This window comes from Rhinoderma darwinii, chromosome 2, assembly GCF_050947455.1.
Source record: "Rhinoderma darwinii isolate aRhiDar2 chromosome 2, aRhiDar2.hap1, whole genome shotgun sequence".
NCBI classification, from domain to species: Eukaryota; Metazoa; Chordata; class Amphibia; order Anura; family Rhinodermatidae; genus Rhinoderma; species Rhinoderma darwinii.
In genome coordinates this window covers 317,442,153-317,461,281 of record NC_134688.1, presented here as the reverse complement: position 1 = coordinate 317,461,281, position 19,129 = coordinate 317,442,153, and the positions used below count along the sequence as shown (strand labels likewise).

The 19,129-nt window shown below is 41.9% G+C and overlaps 1 protein-coding gene across 2 annotated transcripts in view; it reads left to right on the top strand.

Annotated features, from left to right (window-relative positions):
* ILRUN (inflammation and lipid regulator with UBA-like and NBR1-like domains) overlaps positions 1-19,129 on the top strand; it is a 113,138-nt gene that overhangs the window by 40,942 nt on the left and 53,067 nt on the right. For both annotated transcript variants that reach the window (XM_075853553.1, XM_075853554.1), the window contains exon 2: positions 15,092-15,246. In XM_075853553.1, the coding sequence (XP_075709668.1) occupies positions 15,092-15,246 (155 nt within the window). The remainder of the gene's footprint in view (positions 1-15,091; positions 15,247-19,129) is intronic.

The following is a 19,129-nucleotide window of genomic DNA, read 5'->3' as shown; positions in this document are numbered from 1 at the left end:
GTGATGTGCGAACAGCGCACAAATATAGGACGTCGTGCGTTTCACGCAGCGGACATACGCTGCGTGAAAATCACGCCCACCTGGCTGCACGGCCCCATAGACTAACATAGGTCCCTGCGACGCGCGTTGCACGGATGTATAACACGCTCGTGTAAATGAGCCCTAATCGTATCGCCCCGCAGAATAAAGTGAATATGTCATTTATAGAGCACGGTGAACGCTGTAACAAAAATAGAATAAAAAAACAATAGTAGAATTGCTGTTTTTTTAGTCACCACGCCACTTAAAAATAGAATAAAAACTGATCAAAAAGCCGCATGCACCCCAAGAAAACTACAATGAATTCCTCAAGGGGTCTAGTTTCCAAAATGGGGGCACCTTTTGGGGGTTTCCACTGTTTTGGTACCAGAAGACCTCTTCAAACCGTTTAACCCCTTAATGACCGGGCCATTTTGCACGTTAATGACCAAGGATTATTTTTGTTTTTTTCACGGTCACATTCCAAGAGTCGTAACTTTTTTTTTATTCCGTCGACATAGCCGTATAAGGGCTTGTTTTTTGCGGGACGAGTTTTATTTTGTAATTCCACCATTTTTAGATGCTTTTAATATATTGATTAACTTTTATTAACTTTATTTTAGGAGAGAATTGAAAATAAGCAGCTATTCCAGCATTGATTTTCACGTTAGAAATTTACGCCGTTTACTATGCAGCGTAAATAACATGTTAACTTTATTCTATGGCTCGGCACGGTTACGGGGATACCAAATATGTAAAGGTTTTATGTTTTCCTACGTTTGCACAATAAAAACCCTTTTAGAAAAAAATTACTTGTTTTTGCATCGCCGCATTCCAAGAGCCGTAACGGTTTTATTTTTCCGTCTATGTGGCCGTACGTGGGCTTGATTTTTGCGGGACAATGTGTAGTTTTCATTAGTACTATTTTGGGGTACATAGGACTTAGATTAATTTTTAATGGTGGGAATGGGAGAAAAGAGCGAATTTTGCCGTTGTTTTTTTGGACGCCGTTCATCCAGCGGTTTAATTAATGTGTTAATTTTATTGTTCAAGTGGTTACGATCGCGGGGATACCATAGATGTGTATGTGTGATTTGTTTTGACACTTTTACTTTCAAAAAACAACTTTTTGGGCAAAAAAAATAGTTTTATTTGATTTTCACTGTAATTTTTTTTTTGTTTTTTCACCAACTTTATTTAACGGATTGACATTTTTTTTTTAGTCCCACCATGGGACTTCACTAGGCGATGTGCCGATCGCATATATAATGCTTTGGTATACTTCTTGTTATTATTGCCTGTCAGTATAAAACAGAGGGAGCTCCCTCCCTCTGTCAAACACATTAGATGCCGCTGTCACTATTGACAGCGGCATTTAATGGGTTAAATTGCCGGAATCGGAGCGCGCTTCGATTACGGCAGTTGCAGCAAGAGCCAGGCTGTGTATAACAGCCGTGCTCCTGCCGCTGATCGCGTGGGTACACTGGCAGTACCCGCGCCATCACAGGACGGATATATCCCTCCTCCTGCGCGAACTAGCAGCTGCAGAGCACTGATATATCCGCCCTTCGGCGTTAAGAGGTTAAAAACGCAGATATCCAGTGATTTCAGCTTGTGCTATCAGTAATAGAATGAGAGCACCAAAATGAAGACTGAGATTGCAGAAGTTAGTAGAGCTGGGTGTAGTAGGCGGAGCAAGTGCACTGCTGCATACACATTGCATGCTGGGACTAGAGCAGTGCATGCAGGGAGGAGAAACACAGGAAGAGAAGAGGAATGAACTTACTGAGCAAAACAAACCTCTCAAGGTAAACAATAGGGAGTAGTGTTACTAAAACCATTTATTATCAAGAAAAAGCTAGTCAGAGTGCACTAATATATTAATAGAGGAACATTGCATTGATTTAAAAAAAAAAAAAAAGGATTGGAAAACCCCTTTAATGTGAGGCACGTGGAGGTTCAAAATTCATAATACCTCGTGCCTCACATCAAAAAATGGAAGAACTTTTTTTTATTTTGGCAAAAGTATAGTTTTTGGTATCACAATACTACACGAAGTATCAGTATCGAAGTCCAAATTCTGGTATCGTGACATCCCTACTCGGCTCCATGGCCATGTCTGCTTCAACCGTTTCCAGGAACGCCAATTCCTCTTCAAACTGGGGCGGACCGTCATCATCATCCCAATCTGTCGTCGTCTTCTTGGTCTGGGAGGAGGAGAAGCCTCCAGCAGGTTGAAGTCCATTTTTTATGTTTTTCCCTTGTTGCAGCAAAACTTTCCCACTCTCCCGCCAAAGTCTCCTCTTCCAGCTTTTAATAAAAAAAAATTGTGGGAGATGAAGTGACAAAGCAGCGATTCTGGAATTTTTTTTTTACGCCGCTTACCGAGCGGGTTAAATACTGTTATATTGTGATCGTTTTTTTTAAAAAAAAATGTATTTAACAATTTTTAACTTTTTTTTTTTTTTTTTTTTTTTTTACTAGTCTAATGCACTATATCATGAATTTGACAGTCTACTATTAAGCAGAGCTTCATGGGAGTACAAAGATGGCAGACCCAGAGACCTTCATTAGGCCCCCAGGCTACCATGCCAACTATTGGCACCCCACGGCGTGCCGATGGGGGAGAGGCGATGCACCATCACAGGGAGCCTGCTCCATACTACCCCACCCGACCTCCGCTGTATATATACGGCAGATGTCTGGAAAGGGTTAGACCTCATGCACACGGCTGTGCCCATAATCTCTGCCCGTGATTGCTGGCACGGCCGACCACCCGCGTTTTCGGCCCGTTCTCCCATACTAAGTAAATATACAGGAAGGTGTCCGATCAATAGCAGTGAATGGGGCCGTAATTATGGCCCGTAATTACGGACGAATTCTACGGTCGTGTGCATGGGGCCTTAAAGGGGTTTTCCAGAAATAATTTATATTTCACTGCACGTATAAAAATAATGTAATTTGTAATATACTTATGTTTTGATTTAATCTTCGAACACCCGATTCCAGCGCCGGTCACGTGATGCGTTTCCAGTAGCAAAATCCTTCCTTCCGGCGCTAGCCCGTCCATGATCTGAGTTCCGTTTTCCGGCTGACTCAATGTACGTGTACGTCATTCCTGATATCACTGTACACTGAGGGAAGTGTTGTACCGGATACTCCCTTTCTTCTGATAGTTTCCGGTCTGCTGCTAGGGGAGAGAAACACTGCTAGTCTCTGAGCATGCGTGATTTCTACACTAGCAGTGACTACCACGCATGCCCACTACTGCGCTATCACATCGCCTGTACGCCATTTTCTCCCACCTAGCAGCGGACCGGAAACTATCAGAAGAAATTATGTGATGTTAGGAGCCAGTTGCTAGTAGCGCTCTGGCAAGGACTCTGGGGTTAGGGGATTCCACAGAGTCCCGGAGCAGAGCCTATACTAGCACTCTGACTGTGACTCCAGCTCTTGGGAAGACCCTGACAACACTGTCCATATATGGACAGTGATTTCAGGGGATTCCACAGAGTCTCGGAGCAGAGCCTATACTAGCGCTCTGCCCGGGACTTCAGCTCTGGGTAAGACCCTTACAACACTCTCCATATATGGACAGTGATGTCAGGGGATTCCACAGAGTCCCGGAGCAGAACGCTCTGTTATGCTCTGGGACTCCGGCGAATCATTATTTTTATTTTTTTACCATTATGTTAGAGAGTGTTTGGTACAGCACTGATATGTTGCACGTTCATCGTTAGCTCTCACTGATTTAATGAGCGCAATATAATGGCAACGGAGATTAGAAGATGTTTATAGCTGGGTGTAGTAGGCGTAATGAGTCCCTGCTGCTGGCGCATTGCATGCTGGGACACAAGCGGTGCATGCCGGGAACTGTATGACCGGAAGAGCAACACAACGAACACACAGATGGTAAACAAACCTCTCAATGTAAACAAAAGAGAATAATGGTAAATTAACCCCTTCCCGACATCTGCTGTGTATTTACGGCGCTGTTGGGCGGGGCTTCCCGCAAAGCGCAGTACCATTACGTCGCGGTGATAGTACGGGCTCCAGAGCTGTATGTTACAGCTGGCACCGTGAGGTATCGGCCAGGACCGGAGCTAGCATCCGATCCGGCCGATAAACCCCTCAGATGCTGCGTTCAATAGAGATCGCAGCATGTGAGGAGTTTTTAGCCACTGGCACTCCAGCAACGTGATCGCTGTGTTGCTGGTGGCTGCAAAGGCGATCAGAGGCCTAATACCTCCGGTCAGCAGTGGGTGTCTGCTATATGTTACAGCAGACATCCTGATGTATCGGCAGGAACCGGAGCTTGCTCCGATTCCTGCCATTAACCGCTTCGATGCAGCGATCCAATGCGATCGCTGCATCAGTGGTTTGTAGTAAATCAGCAGCCTGCCATGCGATGGCAAGGCCGCCAACTGCTACAATGGCAACAGGAGGCCTAACAATGGCCTCCTGTCTGCCATTACGTAAGCCGATTTATAGAGGCTCTGTCACCACATTATAAGTGCCCTATCTCCTACATAAGTAGTGCTTTTTATTTAGAAATAACGATCTATTTTAAACCACTTTATTAGCGATTTTTAGCTTTATGCTAATGAGTTTCTTAATGCCCAACTGGGCGTGTTTTTACTTTCGACCAAGTGGGCGTTGTACAGAGGAGTGTATGACGCTGACCAATCCGCATCATGCACTCCTCTCCATTCATTTACACAGAAGCATCGCGTTCTTACTAGAACACTATCTGCAGCCACATACACAGACATTAGCGTTAATCAAGTGTCCTGATAATGAATATACATGACCATCCAGGCTGGACGTCATGTGTATTCAGAATCCTGACACTTCTGAATCTTTTCTGTGAGAATCCGGCAAGCCACGCGTAATCTCGCGAGATTAAGAGGTAAACGAGATTTTGTTTCCCTTGCTGGAAATCTCACAGAAAAGGAAGATTCAGAAGTGTCAGGATTCTGAATACACATGAAGTCCATGCTGGAGGTAATGTATATTCATTATCAGGACACTTGATTAACGTTAATGTCGCTGTTTGTGGCTGCACATCGTGTTCTAGTAAGAACACGATGCTGCTGTGTAAATTAATGGAGAGAAGTGCATGACGCTGATTGGTCAGCGTCATGCACTCCTCTGTACAATGCCCACTTGGTCGAAAGTAAAAACACGCCCAGTTGGGCATTAAGAAACTCATTAGCATAAAGCTAAAAATCGCTAATAAAGTGGTTTAAAATAGATAGTTTTTCTAAATAAAAAGCATTACTGTCACCTACATTATAGCGTCGGTCTCCTTAGGAGATAGGGCACTTATAATGTGGTGACAGAGCCTCTTTAAGCCCGAGCCGGAGCCTGATCGGCTTGCTGTCAGTGAATAACTGACAGTTCAATTACATTGCACTATAGGCATAGGTAGTGCAATGTATTAGAACATCAATCAAATAGTTGGACCTTCAAGTCCCCTATTGGGACTAAAGAAAAGTGTAAAAAAAGTAAAAATAAAATATAAGTTTCAAGTAATAACATAAAACACGATTGCCCTTTTTACCTTATCCAGTCATTTATTATTGAAAAATAATAATAAAACCATACATATTTGGTATCGTTGCGTCCGTAACGACCTGAACTATAAACATATTTATGTTTGTCCCTTGCAGTGAACGCCTAAAAACAACCTAAAAAATAATTTCAGAATTACTTATTCCAAAAATTGAAATAAAGTGATCAAAAAGTCACATGTATCCAAAAATGATGAAAAAAATTAAAAAGTTATGGCTTTTACAACTTGGCGACAGAAAAAATTAATTATTTTTACAAAAGTAATTTTTTGTGTGCAATAAGTTGTAAAACATAAAAAAGTTCTATAAATTAGGTATCGCCGGAATCGTACTGACCCGCAGAATGAAGTTAACGTAATTTATGACGCGTGGTGAACTCTGGCAGAATTGCTGTTTTTTGTCACCTTCCCTCACAAATAAAGGGTAACAAGTGATCAAAAAGTCGCATGTACCCCAAAATGGTACCAATAATAACTACAGCTCGTCCAGCAAAAAAACAGCCCTCATACCACTACGTCTATGAAAAAATAAATTTTGATAAGTCTCGAAAGAAAAATATGCGTTTGTCCATGCCCGAGGGGAACATTTCTTATTTTTCAAGTGGCGATTTATCAAGGCCCTAAAATTAGGGAACCAGGAAGGGGAGGACTCAAATATCTGCTGTAAGCGAGGGTGCCTGTATTATACCAGGACAACACTTCCCAGCAAAATCCCCCAAAGTGCGGAGTGTGGACCAAATGGGAGATAAGTAAGGACACCATTTATCAGTGCGACACCGGCCTGTGCAGAAAGGATTGCTTCACCGCGTAACAAATATTTATGCATTATTTTATTGTTTACCTCATTATTATACAACGTGACTGCCCCTAATATACTCTGCCCAGCTCACATATGCCCCACATTATAAACTGAAAACGGAAATACTAGTAAAACTCCAAACAAAACTACTACCAAGCAATGAGAAAAAATTTGCTAAACCTACATTTTCTTTGAAAGAATGTCGATTTTAATTTTCACAGCCTACTTCCAATAATCTCTGCAGTAAACCTATGGGGTCAAAATGCCCACTATACCCCTAGATAATTTCCTTGAGGTGTGTAGTTTCCAAAATGGGGTCACTTTTGGGGGATTTCCACTGTTTTGGCACCGCAAGAGCCCTACAAACCTGACATGGTGCCTAAAATATTTTCTAATAAAAAGGAGACCCGCAATTTCCACTAGGTGCTCCTTTGCTTCTGAGGCCGGTGCTTCAGCCCAGTAGCACACTAGGGCCACATGTGTGATATTTCTAAAAGCTGCAGAATCTGGGCAATAAATATTGAGTTGCGTTTCTCTTGTAAAACCGTCTGTGTTACAAAAAAAATGGATGAAAAATTTATTTCTGCAAAAAAGAAAAGTCAATTTGTAAATTTCACCTCTACATTGCTTTAATTCCGGTGAAACTACTAAAGGGTTAAGAAACTTTCTTAATGCTGTTTTGAATACTTTTAGGGGTGACGTTTTTAAAATGGGGTGACTTATTCAGGGTTTCTAATATATAAGGCCCTCAAAGCCACTTCACCACTGAACTGCCCCCTGTAAAAGTAGCCGATAATGATGATAACTTCAAAGTAAAATATCTCAGCGAAAATAAATTCTATCTCAAAATCGATGATTGGCATTGTTTTCGTATTGAAAAGCGCTTTCAAATGAGCCCCCACTCTATCCCCCCGTGCCATTTTATGATTTTGTTGACCCCACCCAACCCACCGCCCACAAGGGGGTGGGGGTGTTTATTTTTTGGCGTTAACTGGTAGATTTTATGACCCCATTAAATCCCACCAAATTTCAACCCTCTACCTCGAGCCGTTCAAAAGTTACGAGGGCGTTCTGGAACTTTTGGTGGGCTCTGTATAACATATAAAAATTCCGGTAGTCCCGTACCCACTAATAAATTGGGCCTCTGGAGTGTGGACAATTTCATTTTGGGCCTGGAGTTACCCTAGACAAAAGGTGACAATAAGGAATTTCGTGGTTTAACCCCTTAAAGACCAGGCCAATTTGAGTTTTTTTCGTTTTCGTTTTTTCCTCCCTGCCTTCCAAAAGCCATAACTTTTCTATTTCTTTGTTGACGTAGCCGTATGAGGGCTTATTATTTGCGGGACAAGTTGTAGTTTTTCATGGCACCATTTGTTGTACCGCATAATGTACTGGGAATCAGAAAAAAACAAATGTGATCTGACAGTCCCCTTTGAAGCCCTGCCTGAGGTAGGGCTTCAAAGGATTACAGAGATAGCAGACCTGGGGGTCTTTATTAGGCCCCCAGGCTGCCATTAACAACCACTGTAAACCGCTGACCGTGCCGCAGGGGGGGCGTGAGATGGTGTGTTTGAGGGGGCGCCCCCCTGTTTCTAATCATTTAAATGCCGCGGTCGCGATTGTGTGTAACACAGCCTTCACCCGCTGTGCATGGAGCGAGCTCGGCCCGTGAGCCCGCTCCATACTTCCCCTTAACGGCTGCCGCGTACCGGTACGAGCCATGTCGTTAAGGAGTTAAAAAAAGATATGGGGTATAATAACCGGACTGTGTTGTAATGTGTATGGAAATTTGGGTAATAAGATCATTTTGACCAAGTTTATACTTCCAGAGACCGATAAAGGTAGCTTGCTCCATATGGTGAATTTAAATAGAGTATATCCAAGTAGTGGCAGATTATTGAGGGAGAGATCTATGGCTGAGTTTTTTGTTATGAAGATGCCTAAATATTTGAAGTGGTCTATCAAAGGTAATGGAGATAACTCCGACAATCGAGGAGGTGTTACGTGAGATAAGGACATCAAGGAAGATTTCCCCCAATTAATAGGAAGGCCTGAATATCTCCCAAACTGCTTAATTGTAGTAATGACAGAGGGAGGAATATCCTGAATGTGGTCCATAAAAATTACCATATCCTATGCATAGAGTCCAATGGTATCTGTGCCTTCTGCGATGGTGATACCCTTAATAAGAGGATCGATTCCTTATAGCCAACGCCTCTAGTGCTAAACTGAATAGGACCGGTGACAAAGGGCATCCCTGACCTGTACCTCTTTGGAGGGAGAAGGAGGATAATATGTTATTTACCGAAACATTAGTCTGGGAAAAGGCATATGTCATCTGACTCCATTTACGGAATGTAAATAGGGCCATTCGATCGAGTTTGAATGCCTTTGTTGTATCTAGAGAGGCTATTACCCAGTAGTTTTCCTGTAAAGTGCTGTATTGTACTACCGATTGAACATGGTTTGGTCGGGATGTATCAAATCTGGGATAATACCATTTCATGTCTGGGCTAGGATTTTAGACAGTATTTTGTAATATACATTGGCCAGAGATATGGTGCCGTAGCAACCGCATTCTAGGGGGTCTTTCCCTGGTTTAACTAATACCACTATTGTGGCGTCATAAAACGTAGATGGCAAAGTTCCAGAAGATGTGGCGGATAGGAGGACTTTGTGTATATGGGGGGGGGATAGACAGTCACTATATTTACTATAGATCTCTATGGGAAGCCCATCTGGGCCGGAAGCCTTACCCCTAGCCGTATCCTCGATAGCTAATTTAATTTAATTGATTTAGTCTATGGTCATATCCGCATCCAGAGAGGTGCGTAGTCTGAGCATCGGTTATGTCAAATCAGACGGATAATTACAAATATCGGATTCTGTTACTTCTATAGTAGTTTTATGCAAAGAATTATAATAATCATAAAATCTGTTGGTAAGGGATTCAGCTTCGGTAAGGATAATCCCGGAGGGGGTTTTAAGCTTTAAGACTGCATTGGAGGTAGTGTTTCTTAACCATAAATACTAGTTATTTGCTAGATTGATTACCCAGTTTGAAATAGGATTGTCTAGAGAAAAACAACTTGCATTTAGATTTGACATGTTGTTGTTGAGCATATAGTCTATGGAGACCTAACCAGTTAGACCTGTGGGCGTCAGTGGGCTCAGATATGTATGTTTGCTCAGCTAATTCCAATTGAGAAGTCAAAAATTCTTCATCTCTAGCAGAAGTGTGTTTAATGTATGATATGGTTGAAGATGGGCATCCACGTACATACGCTTTTAGGGTATCCCACAAAAGGGAAGCGTCCGCCTGGGGGTCATGAGTGGAATTAAGACATTTTAGTTGGTCTGGGATTCTGTCTGAGGGATCGTTGAGAAACCACCAGATTTGGTGAACTTTCCATGAGAGTTTAATCATAGTGGATTGAGTATGGGGAGAGAGGATAACCGGATTATGATCCGATATTCCCCTATGTGCATGTTGTATAGAGTTTATACAAATTGCAAGGTCGTGTGAGACAAAGAGCTAATCCTAACGTGATAATGTAAATCTAGTTGAGGAATGACCTGTATATTCTACTGAATTAGGGTATTGGAAGCACCACAGGTCTAACCAGCCGGCGCCGGTTACCAAAGTGGATAAAGCAGTAGTATTATTAGGCTCAGTCTGTGGAGTAGAAGAAGCTCAAAATCTATCCAAATTATTGTCCATCAGTAAATTAAAGTCTCCCATATATAAAATGGATGCGTCTAGGTAATCTAATCTAAAGCAAAACTAAAGGCCCAGTAGTGTACCCCCAAAAGAAGCAGAAGGTGGGTTATAGATGCATATAATGACATAGCTCTTAGCATTAATCCCAGCGTAAATCCAGATAAACCTCCCCTCTGGATCCCTACGAGTTACCCTAGTTTCCCTCTAGAATAGCAGGTATGAAATGAATGAGCGAACCATTGAACCCATGGTTTGTTTAGCCACCTAGCTGATTCCATAGTCCTTTCTTTAGGCGAATACTATCAATATGGGAGAATACCTTTAAAGTGTACCTGTAAAGATAAAAAAACTTTTTATATGTGTTCCTTTTAACATAATAAAAAAACTTTTCAATTTATTATATTTAATTTACTGCAAGTGTTCAACTGCTATGCTGTTGTCTTCGTCCCTCGTTTGCTGCTCTTTCATCTCTACTACTTCGGCAGTCCCCGCTCGTTGTCAATTGGAATCCGTAACTAGCAACATCAGAAGCTGGCTACGGATTCTATGCAGAACATAGGCTGAGGGGGAGGCACCACGTTACGTGCGCATTCCCGAGCCTCCTCACGCTAGGCCCTATTCACAGCACTGCGCCCGACATCACTGTTCATATATGAATAGTGATGCCTGGAGCAGAACTGGAGTTCCGGGCAGAGCGCCAGTAGATATACTGGCTCTGTGGAAGCCTCTAACATCACTGTCCTTATATACTAGTCCTTCTCAATTAATTAGAATATCGTTGAACCAGATATATGGACAGTGGCGCCAGGAGATTTCCCAGGGCCGGAGTCCTGGGATAGAGTCTCTACTAGCGCACTGCCTGGGGATTCCGACTCTGAAGAAGCCCCTGACATCACTGTCCGATTATGTGCTATGCAGAGGTGGATGAAACTGCAACCAGTCTATTGCCTCAGTAGGGTTAGTGAGGAAGGACGATGCAAAGTAGAGCTGGATAAACCATGGAGTATATAATTCTTCATAATTTTGGTGAATTGAGCTTTGTGTATTTTGAAGTTCCACAGGAAAGATAGGCACAGTATTGTTGTTGTACTTTAGGGGTCCCTTTAGGGGCCCCTTCTGCCTCAATTGAGTAAATGTGCCAGGAGTTTTCTCACTAGTGCCCCGGATGGTGGGGGGTTCGCTGGTACTCTACAAACATTGGGGAGAAATAGTCACCCAAAGGCTCCTTGCGCAAAGTTTTAATGAATCGTTAGGAGCATTGACCTTCCGATCGCCCAGGTAGACCAATAATTTGGATATTGTTCCGGCGTAACCGGTTTTCACGGTCATCTGGTTTTTGTGGTCAAGTGACTGCTTTTTTGATACGATAGCTACTGTAGAGGCCGTTGGTGCAAATCTATCCTCCAACTGAGAGATTTGCGATTCCACTTCTGTTTTGCGACCTCGCGTTGTTTGCATATCTTGTCTCAGAAGCCCCACATCAATTTTTATTTCTTCAATTTTACCAGTGAGGGCAATTTTACAGATCGTTTATAGCTTGGAGTAATTGGTGAGGGACCTGAAGTAAGGTAGGTTCTTCCTTCTGTTTGTCCCCAGAGATGGTCGCACGAGGTGGATCCATGGATTTAGGAGTATTACAACGTAAGGATCTAACGGTTTCAGGAGTATTATTTCTGGCAAAATCTTCTTTTTTTTTTTTTTTTTTTTTTTTTTTTTTTTTTTATAAAATATTTTTTATTTAAACATTTTATAACAGTACATTAATACACAAAAGAAAGGAATCACCTCTCCCCTCCACCATATTCTCCCTTACATCCGACCAGAAAATAAATAGGATAAATCAAAGCTTGAACATGTGTCGCCACGCAAGGCATATACATCCATCGAGAATAGTCACATTATACACATATACATCAGAGTGTATCTTAACAAACTTGTTCACACAGGTCAATGAATGTCACATAGCCATACCCAATTAGGTAGCAAGGTAGACACTAACATCAGTCCGCCCCCTCAAGGACTAATTAAGAAGGTGGGGAAATTATCAAAGCTCCCAGCATCCTATCCCGTACTAGCGTGGCATTAGCTGGTCCCCCAGCATCCATCCACGGAGCCCACAGTTTTTGAAATAGCGTATATGCCTCCCTTCTTAGAAAGACAGTCTTTCGTTAATGAGCAGCACATTCAATTTAGCTATAAATTCTTGTTCAGTTTGGGGGAGAAGGCTGTATCCAGTGCTGCACAATCCGCTTCCGAGCCACATATAGAAGCCTGCATGCCGCTATTTGCCATGTGCGTCTAGAGTAATTGGTTAACAAATCCCAACAAACAGACTTTAGGATCCCTGGGTATTGATATGGAAAACACTTTCCCTATGAGTGCCAACACTGGACCACAACACATTCAATTGTAGACAGCCCCACATCATAAGGATGAGATAGGCAGGCTCCAGACAGCATCTTGGACATGCAGCGTCTGTCTGTACACCAATGCGGTGTAACACCACAGGAGTCTTATACACGCAATGCAATATATATGGCTGCGGGAGCCTGCCGCTCTCACTCAACAATATAGTCGGAACGGTCTTAAAAATGCTGGACCATTGGTCCTCTTCAATATCAGTAATATCTCTCCCGTTTATGCATGGCCACCAGAGGGAATTTATCCAAAAATGTATCCAACAAAAGCAGGTATATCATAGATCTAATCCCCTTAGTATATCCAGATGGGCCAAAAGTCAGAACAGTAGTGTCCTGTTGTATATTTATACTCGTCTGCAAAAATTGCCCTCGATACGCATGTCTCAGTTGTAAATATTGGTAGAACCTGCTGTGCGGATGTGTAAGTCCTCCTGAATCTGCTGGAAGGACTTAAAATCGGACCCAGTTACGAGTTGGGAAAGTCTAGTATGCCCCACATCTTTCCAAAACTGAGCCATCCAACGCAGCATCCAGGGAATCAATTGGAAGCAATGCTGACTTATGCCAATTAATAGCAATTCCAGAAAGCCGCCCAAACTAATCAACTAGAGACATAACTGCTGCCAAGGAAGGACCCGTGTCTCCCAAAAATACCAAAGCGTCATCCGCATAAAGAGAAATTTTATTTTCTTATCCACCATATTTAAAACCTTTAATGGATGGGGATAGCTTAACTGCAGCAGCCAGGGGTTCTAAATCCATAGCCAACAAAAGAGGGGACAGCAGACATCCCTATCGAGTACCCCTAAAAAGTTGGAAACAGTCCGACAGCCCACCATTCGCTCTAAACCTCACCTTGGGACTGGAGTATAAAACCTTAACCCGTGATATGAACACAGAGCCAATCCCACACTTTCCAGCGCAATGCAGAGATATCGCCATTCTACGCTTTGGCAGCATCAAGTGAAAGGATGGCCCTGTGTCCATCATTATCCGGAGGGATCTGTAAACTAAGGAAAAGGCGTCTCATGTTTTCAGATGTCGCCTTCCCGGGCATAAATCCTGTTTGGTCAGAGTGTATTACCGATGAGATTACTTTGTTCAACCTGTTAGCGAGAGCTTTCGCAAGGATTTTCACATCTGTAGATAATAAGGAAATAGGGCGATATGATTCAAGGAGCTGGACATTTTTTCCTTCCTTAGGTAATACTACAATAGTAGCCCCCTGCATGGACGCCAGCAAAGTTCCCAATTCAAGGAAGCAGAACTTCCCCATATTTTTTATACACCTGTCGGCAAGCTATCAACTACCGGGGTTTTCTCATTGGCCATAGAGCCTACCGCTTCTTGCAACTCCTCCAAGCTGAGAGGGCCATCTAGCATATCCCTGGATTCCTCAGTCAATCAGTTTAGGTAGTTGGGCACCATTCAAGAAGTCCAAGATAGCCTTAGTGGCAGGATTCACCTTGGTGGAGTACAGGGAAGCGTAAAAGGACTCCAATACTCACAGCAGACCTGGTGTATCAGATACCAACTGTCCCGTAGAGTAAAAGCACTAATATGCGAGGGTCCCTGCTGTGCCATTGAAATCATGGATGACATATGTCCAATCTTCTCACCGTTATTTACAGTCGGAGGAGGAGTTTAGGAGAGGGGATAACGGTATTGAACTTTTTATAGCAGTGTCCAGTGAGGGATAAGTAAAGTTCAATAGGTGAAATGCTGGTGACCGGTTCCCTTTTTAAGTACCGGCATCTAGCTACAAATGATGTTGACATACGTCAGACGAAATAGGAAGAACTACGGTAGTAGGGGATTCCAAACAAAAGTCTCAGCCAAAAGTGGGTCCCGGCCTCAATGTTTGGGAACCGCTGGCCTATACATATTTTATTTGGATCAATATATTCCTGTTGTACAGCTCAAGACACTCCATTTACATCTTAGATTTAGACCTGTTGAATTCATGTGTTCAGTCTGTCAGTGGTGGGAAAAAGAATACAGATCCTAGTGGCCAGCTATAACTTTAATGGACGTAAAAAAAAAAAAATGAGGCAATAGTAACACATTTTCTGCATTGGCAACTTTTTTTTTTTACACTGTAAATGAGCTTTCATATATCAGTTTGACCTTTGTAAATGCATTTATTGCACAAAGTACATTCGCTGTTGTTTGCTAGACAAATCATGATTCTTTAGCTGGCCTAATTTCCATTGTATCTGCTCAGCTTGTAGCTCTCTAGGCCACACTGCACTGGACCTGCCAGAGAAGTACCAGTAAACCGCAAAAATCTGCACCACCGATCCACATCAAACATTCACAGAAAAGTTCTTTTGACAGGATTTCTGTGAGTTTCATACGGATACATAAATTGAGGGAATTTGGTGCTTTTTTTTTAACGTTCTCTGATATGAACATTACGAACATGGACATTTTTTAATTCCGTAAATGTGCGTTTGTAGATCATTTATTCTGTCTAATCTGCTTTCTATTTAATATGCAGCCACTATAAACAAGCAAAGTTCACAAAATCTGTTAATGTGGCTTTTTTTTCTTTTACTTAGGAATCTACAGGCAGCCATTGGAGCATATTATGACTTTGAAAGTCCTAATGTCAACATCCCTTGCATGTCATTTGTAGAAGATGTAACTATTGGAGAAGGAGAATCTGTGCCTCCTGATACCCAATTTACAAAAACGTGGAGAGTACAGAATACAGGTAATGTTATAGTAATTCAGCAAAGTCAATATCAGTATCCATGTATTTTTATGTGCCCTGATGAAGAGAACAGTAAGGGTAAGTTCACACGTCCTGCTTTATTTCTCCAGATTTTATGTTGTACTGAACAGGATTTAAATTAATCCTGCAGATTGCATGGTGTCTTCCATATGTAGTACCAGAGATTGCAGAGGTCCCAGATGTATCATGAAGACGTTTTGGTCCCTTCACTAACATCTTCCTAAAAAAATAAATTAAAAAAATAGATAAAGGGCTTGTCACTTGGAAATAGAAAATATAGAAATTTGACACATCTTAAAGGACAAGTGTAAAATATATACAATAGATGCAATAGTAGCAGGTTATATATGGCAGAGAATTGGCTTTCAGAAATATTAGTTACAAAAATTAGTATTTTAAAATAGTTTAATTTTTCAGACTATCCCAGATGCTTTATGATGCAGATAACGCTTAAATAATTTAGTTGACCATCACAGTGGCAAATGTAATGTGAGCTGACTTGTAGACAGTGACCGTGACTGGGCAGCAGCTCCACTGTATTTGTAACATGTCAGATAATGATAGCAACCTTTTGTTAGGAAATTACGAGGTCTGCAGCACAAACTGCTACGTTTTAAAGAAAAATATTTTATTAGGCTTTCCTCACACAGGATTTTTGTCTAGCGTCTCAAACTACATGAAAAAACCGCAGGTAAGAATGCCAATGTTTTTAAGTTGGGCTTGCTTTTATAAAAAAAAAATTTTGTGGCATTTTTTTTGTGGCATTTTTTTTGTGGCATTTTATACATACACTTTTCCTGGCATTGTTGAAGTTCTATATAAAAGCCTAGACGTCAGAAAAAAGGCCATACTTATATTTGATAAAAACGCCACTGACCCCAAAAAGGCTAGAGAAACGGCAAAAAACAAAATGCTATGTATGTAGACATTCTCATATTTCACTTTAAACTAACATCTGGCCGAAGAATTTTTGTCCCAAAAAAATAAATGCATGAGGATCTAAGAGCACTGTAAAGTGTTTAATTTTCATTGGAAGTACGTTCTTAACCCCTTAAGGACGCAGCCTTGTTTTGGCCTTTAGGCTCAGAGCCCATTTTTCAAATCTGACATATTTCACTTTATGTGGTAATAACGTCGGAATGCTTAAACCTATCCAAGCGATTCTGAGATTGTTTTCTGGTGACACATTGGGCTTTATGTTAGTGGTAAAATTTGGACGATATATTCAGTGTTTATTGGTGAAAAATTGCAAAATTTAGAGAAAATTTATAAAAAATAGCATTTTTCAGAATTTAAATGCATCTGCTTGTAAAACAGACGGTTATACCACCCAAAATAGTTACTAGTTCACAGTTTCCATATGTCTACTTTAGATTGGCATCGTTTTTTGAACATTCTTTTATTTTTCTTGGACGTTACAAGGCTTAGAACATAAACAGCAATTTCGCATATTTTTAAGAAAATTTCAAAAGCCTTTTTTTTTAAGGTACCTGTTCAGTTCTGAAGTGGCTTTGAGGCGCCTATGTATTAGAAACCCCCATAAAACACCCCATTTTGAAAACTAGACCCCTCAAAGTATTCAAAACAGCATTTGGAAAGTTTATTTAACCCTTCAGGCATTTCACAGAAATTAAAGCAAAGTAGAGGGGAAATTTGCAAATTAAATTTTTCTTGCTGAATTTCAATTGTATTTATTTTTTTTCTGTAACACAGAAGGTTTTACCAGAGAAACACTACTAAATATGTATTGTCCAGATTCTGAAGTTTTTAGAAATGTCCCACATGTGGCTCTACTGCGCTCGAGGAATAAAACACAAGCCCTAGAAGCAAGGAAGCACCTAGTGCATTTTGAGGCCTCTTTTTTTATTAGAATATATTTTAGGCAGCATGCCAGGTTTGAAGAGGTGTTGAGGTGCCAAAGCAGTAGAAATCCCACAAAAGTGACCACATTTCGGAAACGACACCCCTCAAGGAATTAATTTATGGTTGTTGTTACCATTTTGACCCCACAGTTTTTACACAGCACGTATTTGAATTGGGCTGTGAAATTAAAAAAATGACATTTTTTCCAATAAGATGTAGTTTTAGCTCAAAATTTCTTATTTTTACAAGAAATAAAATACTCCATTTTGTTGCCCAATTTGTCCTGAGTGCAGCAATACCCCATTTGTGGTGATAAACTGCCGTTTGGGCCCATGGGAGGGCTCAGAAGGAAAGGAGCGCTATTTGTTCGTTGGAGTCCAGATTTTGCTGGATTGGTTTTCGGGTGCCATGTCGCATTTGCAGAGCCCCAGAGGTATCAAAGCAATGGAAACCCACCAGAAGTGACCCCATTTTGGAAACTACACCCCTCAAGGAATTCATTTATTGGTGTTATGACCATTTTGACCCCATAGTTTTTTCACATAACGTATTTGAATTGGGCTGGGAATTAAAACAAAATAAATTTATGTCGTTTTGGCTGAAAATTTCTTCTTTTCACAAGAAATAAAATACCCCATTTTGTTGCCCAATTTGTCCTGAGTGCGGCAATGCCCAATTTGTGGTGATAAACTGACGTTTGGGCCCATGGGAGGGCTCAGAAGGAAAGGACCACCATTTGGCCTACTGGGGATTTTCTGGTGCTAAGTCATGTATGCAGAAGCCCCTGAGGTACCAGTACAGTTGAAACCCCCAAGAAGTGACCCCATTTTAAAAACTACACCCCTTAAGGCATTCATCTAGAGGTGTAGTGAGCATTTTTACCGGAGACATACACCCCATAAACTGTAATGTGGGTTCTCACGGGTATGGCAATACCCTCAATGTGGCTGTTATCAGCTGCCTGGGCACACGGCAGGGCTCAGAAGGAAAATATGAGGGAGATAAGATGTGTGGAGTGCATCAGGGTAAGTAAAACTGGGGTAGATTAAAAATCAAAGGATGTATAATACATTTTGAAGCACTCTTTCATACGGAGCCTTAGTTTTTCGGGACACGTGTCACATTGATTTATTGTGTCCTTCCTTATCCCCCTCTTATAGCAGACTTTGTACCTCTTTTGACTTTTTCCTTTCTTGCCAGTTTGGGGAACTTCTCCTGGAAAGTGTTGCCCTGGTACGATCCGTGTGGCCCCGCTTCCAAAAGTACTGGGTGCCCCCCCCTTCTTGGTCCCTAAAAATTAGTTTCTTGATAACCACCTCTTGAAATTCCAGGAAAGTTCCCGTCTGGCCTGCACATCGACGTAGCACGTACACATTGTACAATGCCATCTGTATGATGTGCACGGCCAGCTTCTTATACCACACCACATGGCGCTGTAGGGCTTCAGGACTTGATCTGACAAGTCCACCCCTCCCATGTACCTATTGTAGTCCAGGATGCAGTCTGGTTTGGGGCTGTCTGTACTGGTACCTCGTTCAGGTACATTGGTACTGGTGTGGGTATGTATTGTTGTCAATACAAGGACATCTCTCTTGTCCTTGTACTTGACACACAATATGTTGTTGCTAGATTGTGCCCTGCTCTCACCCCTTCTGAGTGTTTGCCCAAGCAGAGTCTTAGGCCCTGTTCACACAGAGTTTTTTGCAGGAGGAAAATTCCTCCTGTAAAAACTGACCCTGGAGGTTTTCATGTTTGATGTGGTTTTTCACGTGGTTTTTGATGTGGTTTTTGAGGCGCTTTTCCAGGCGGTTTTTCAGGCTGTTTTTGCCGAGGTTTTCACACGCATGAGGCTGGGTTCACACAACCATGTTACGTCCATAATGTACGGAACGTATTTCGGCCGGAAGACCCGGACCGAAGACAGTGCAGGGAGCCGGGCTCCTAGCATCATAGTGATGTACGACGCTAGGAGTCCCTGCCTCTGCGTGGAACTACTGTC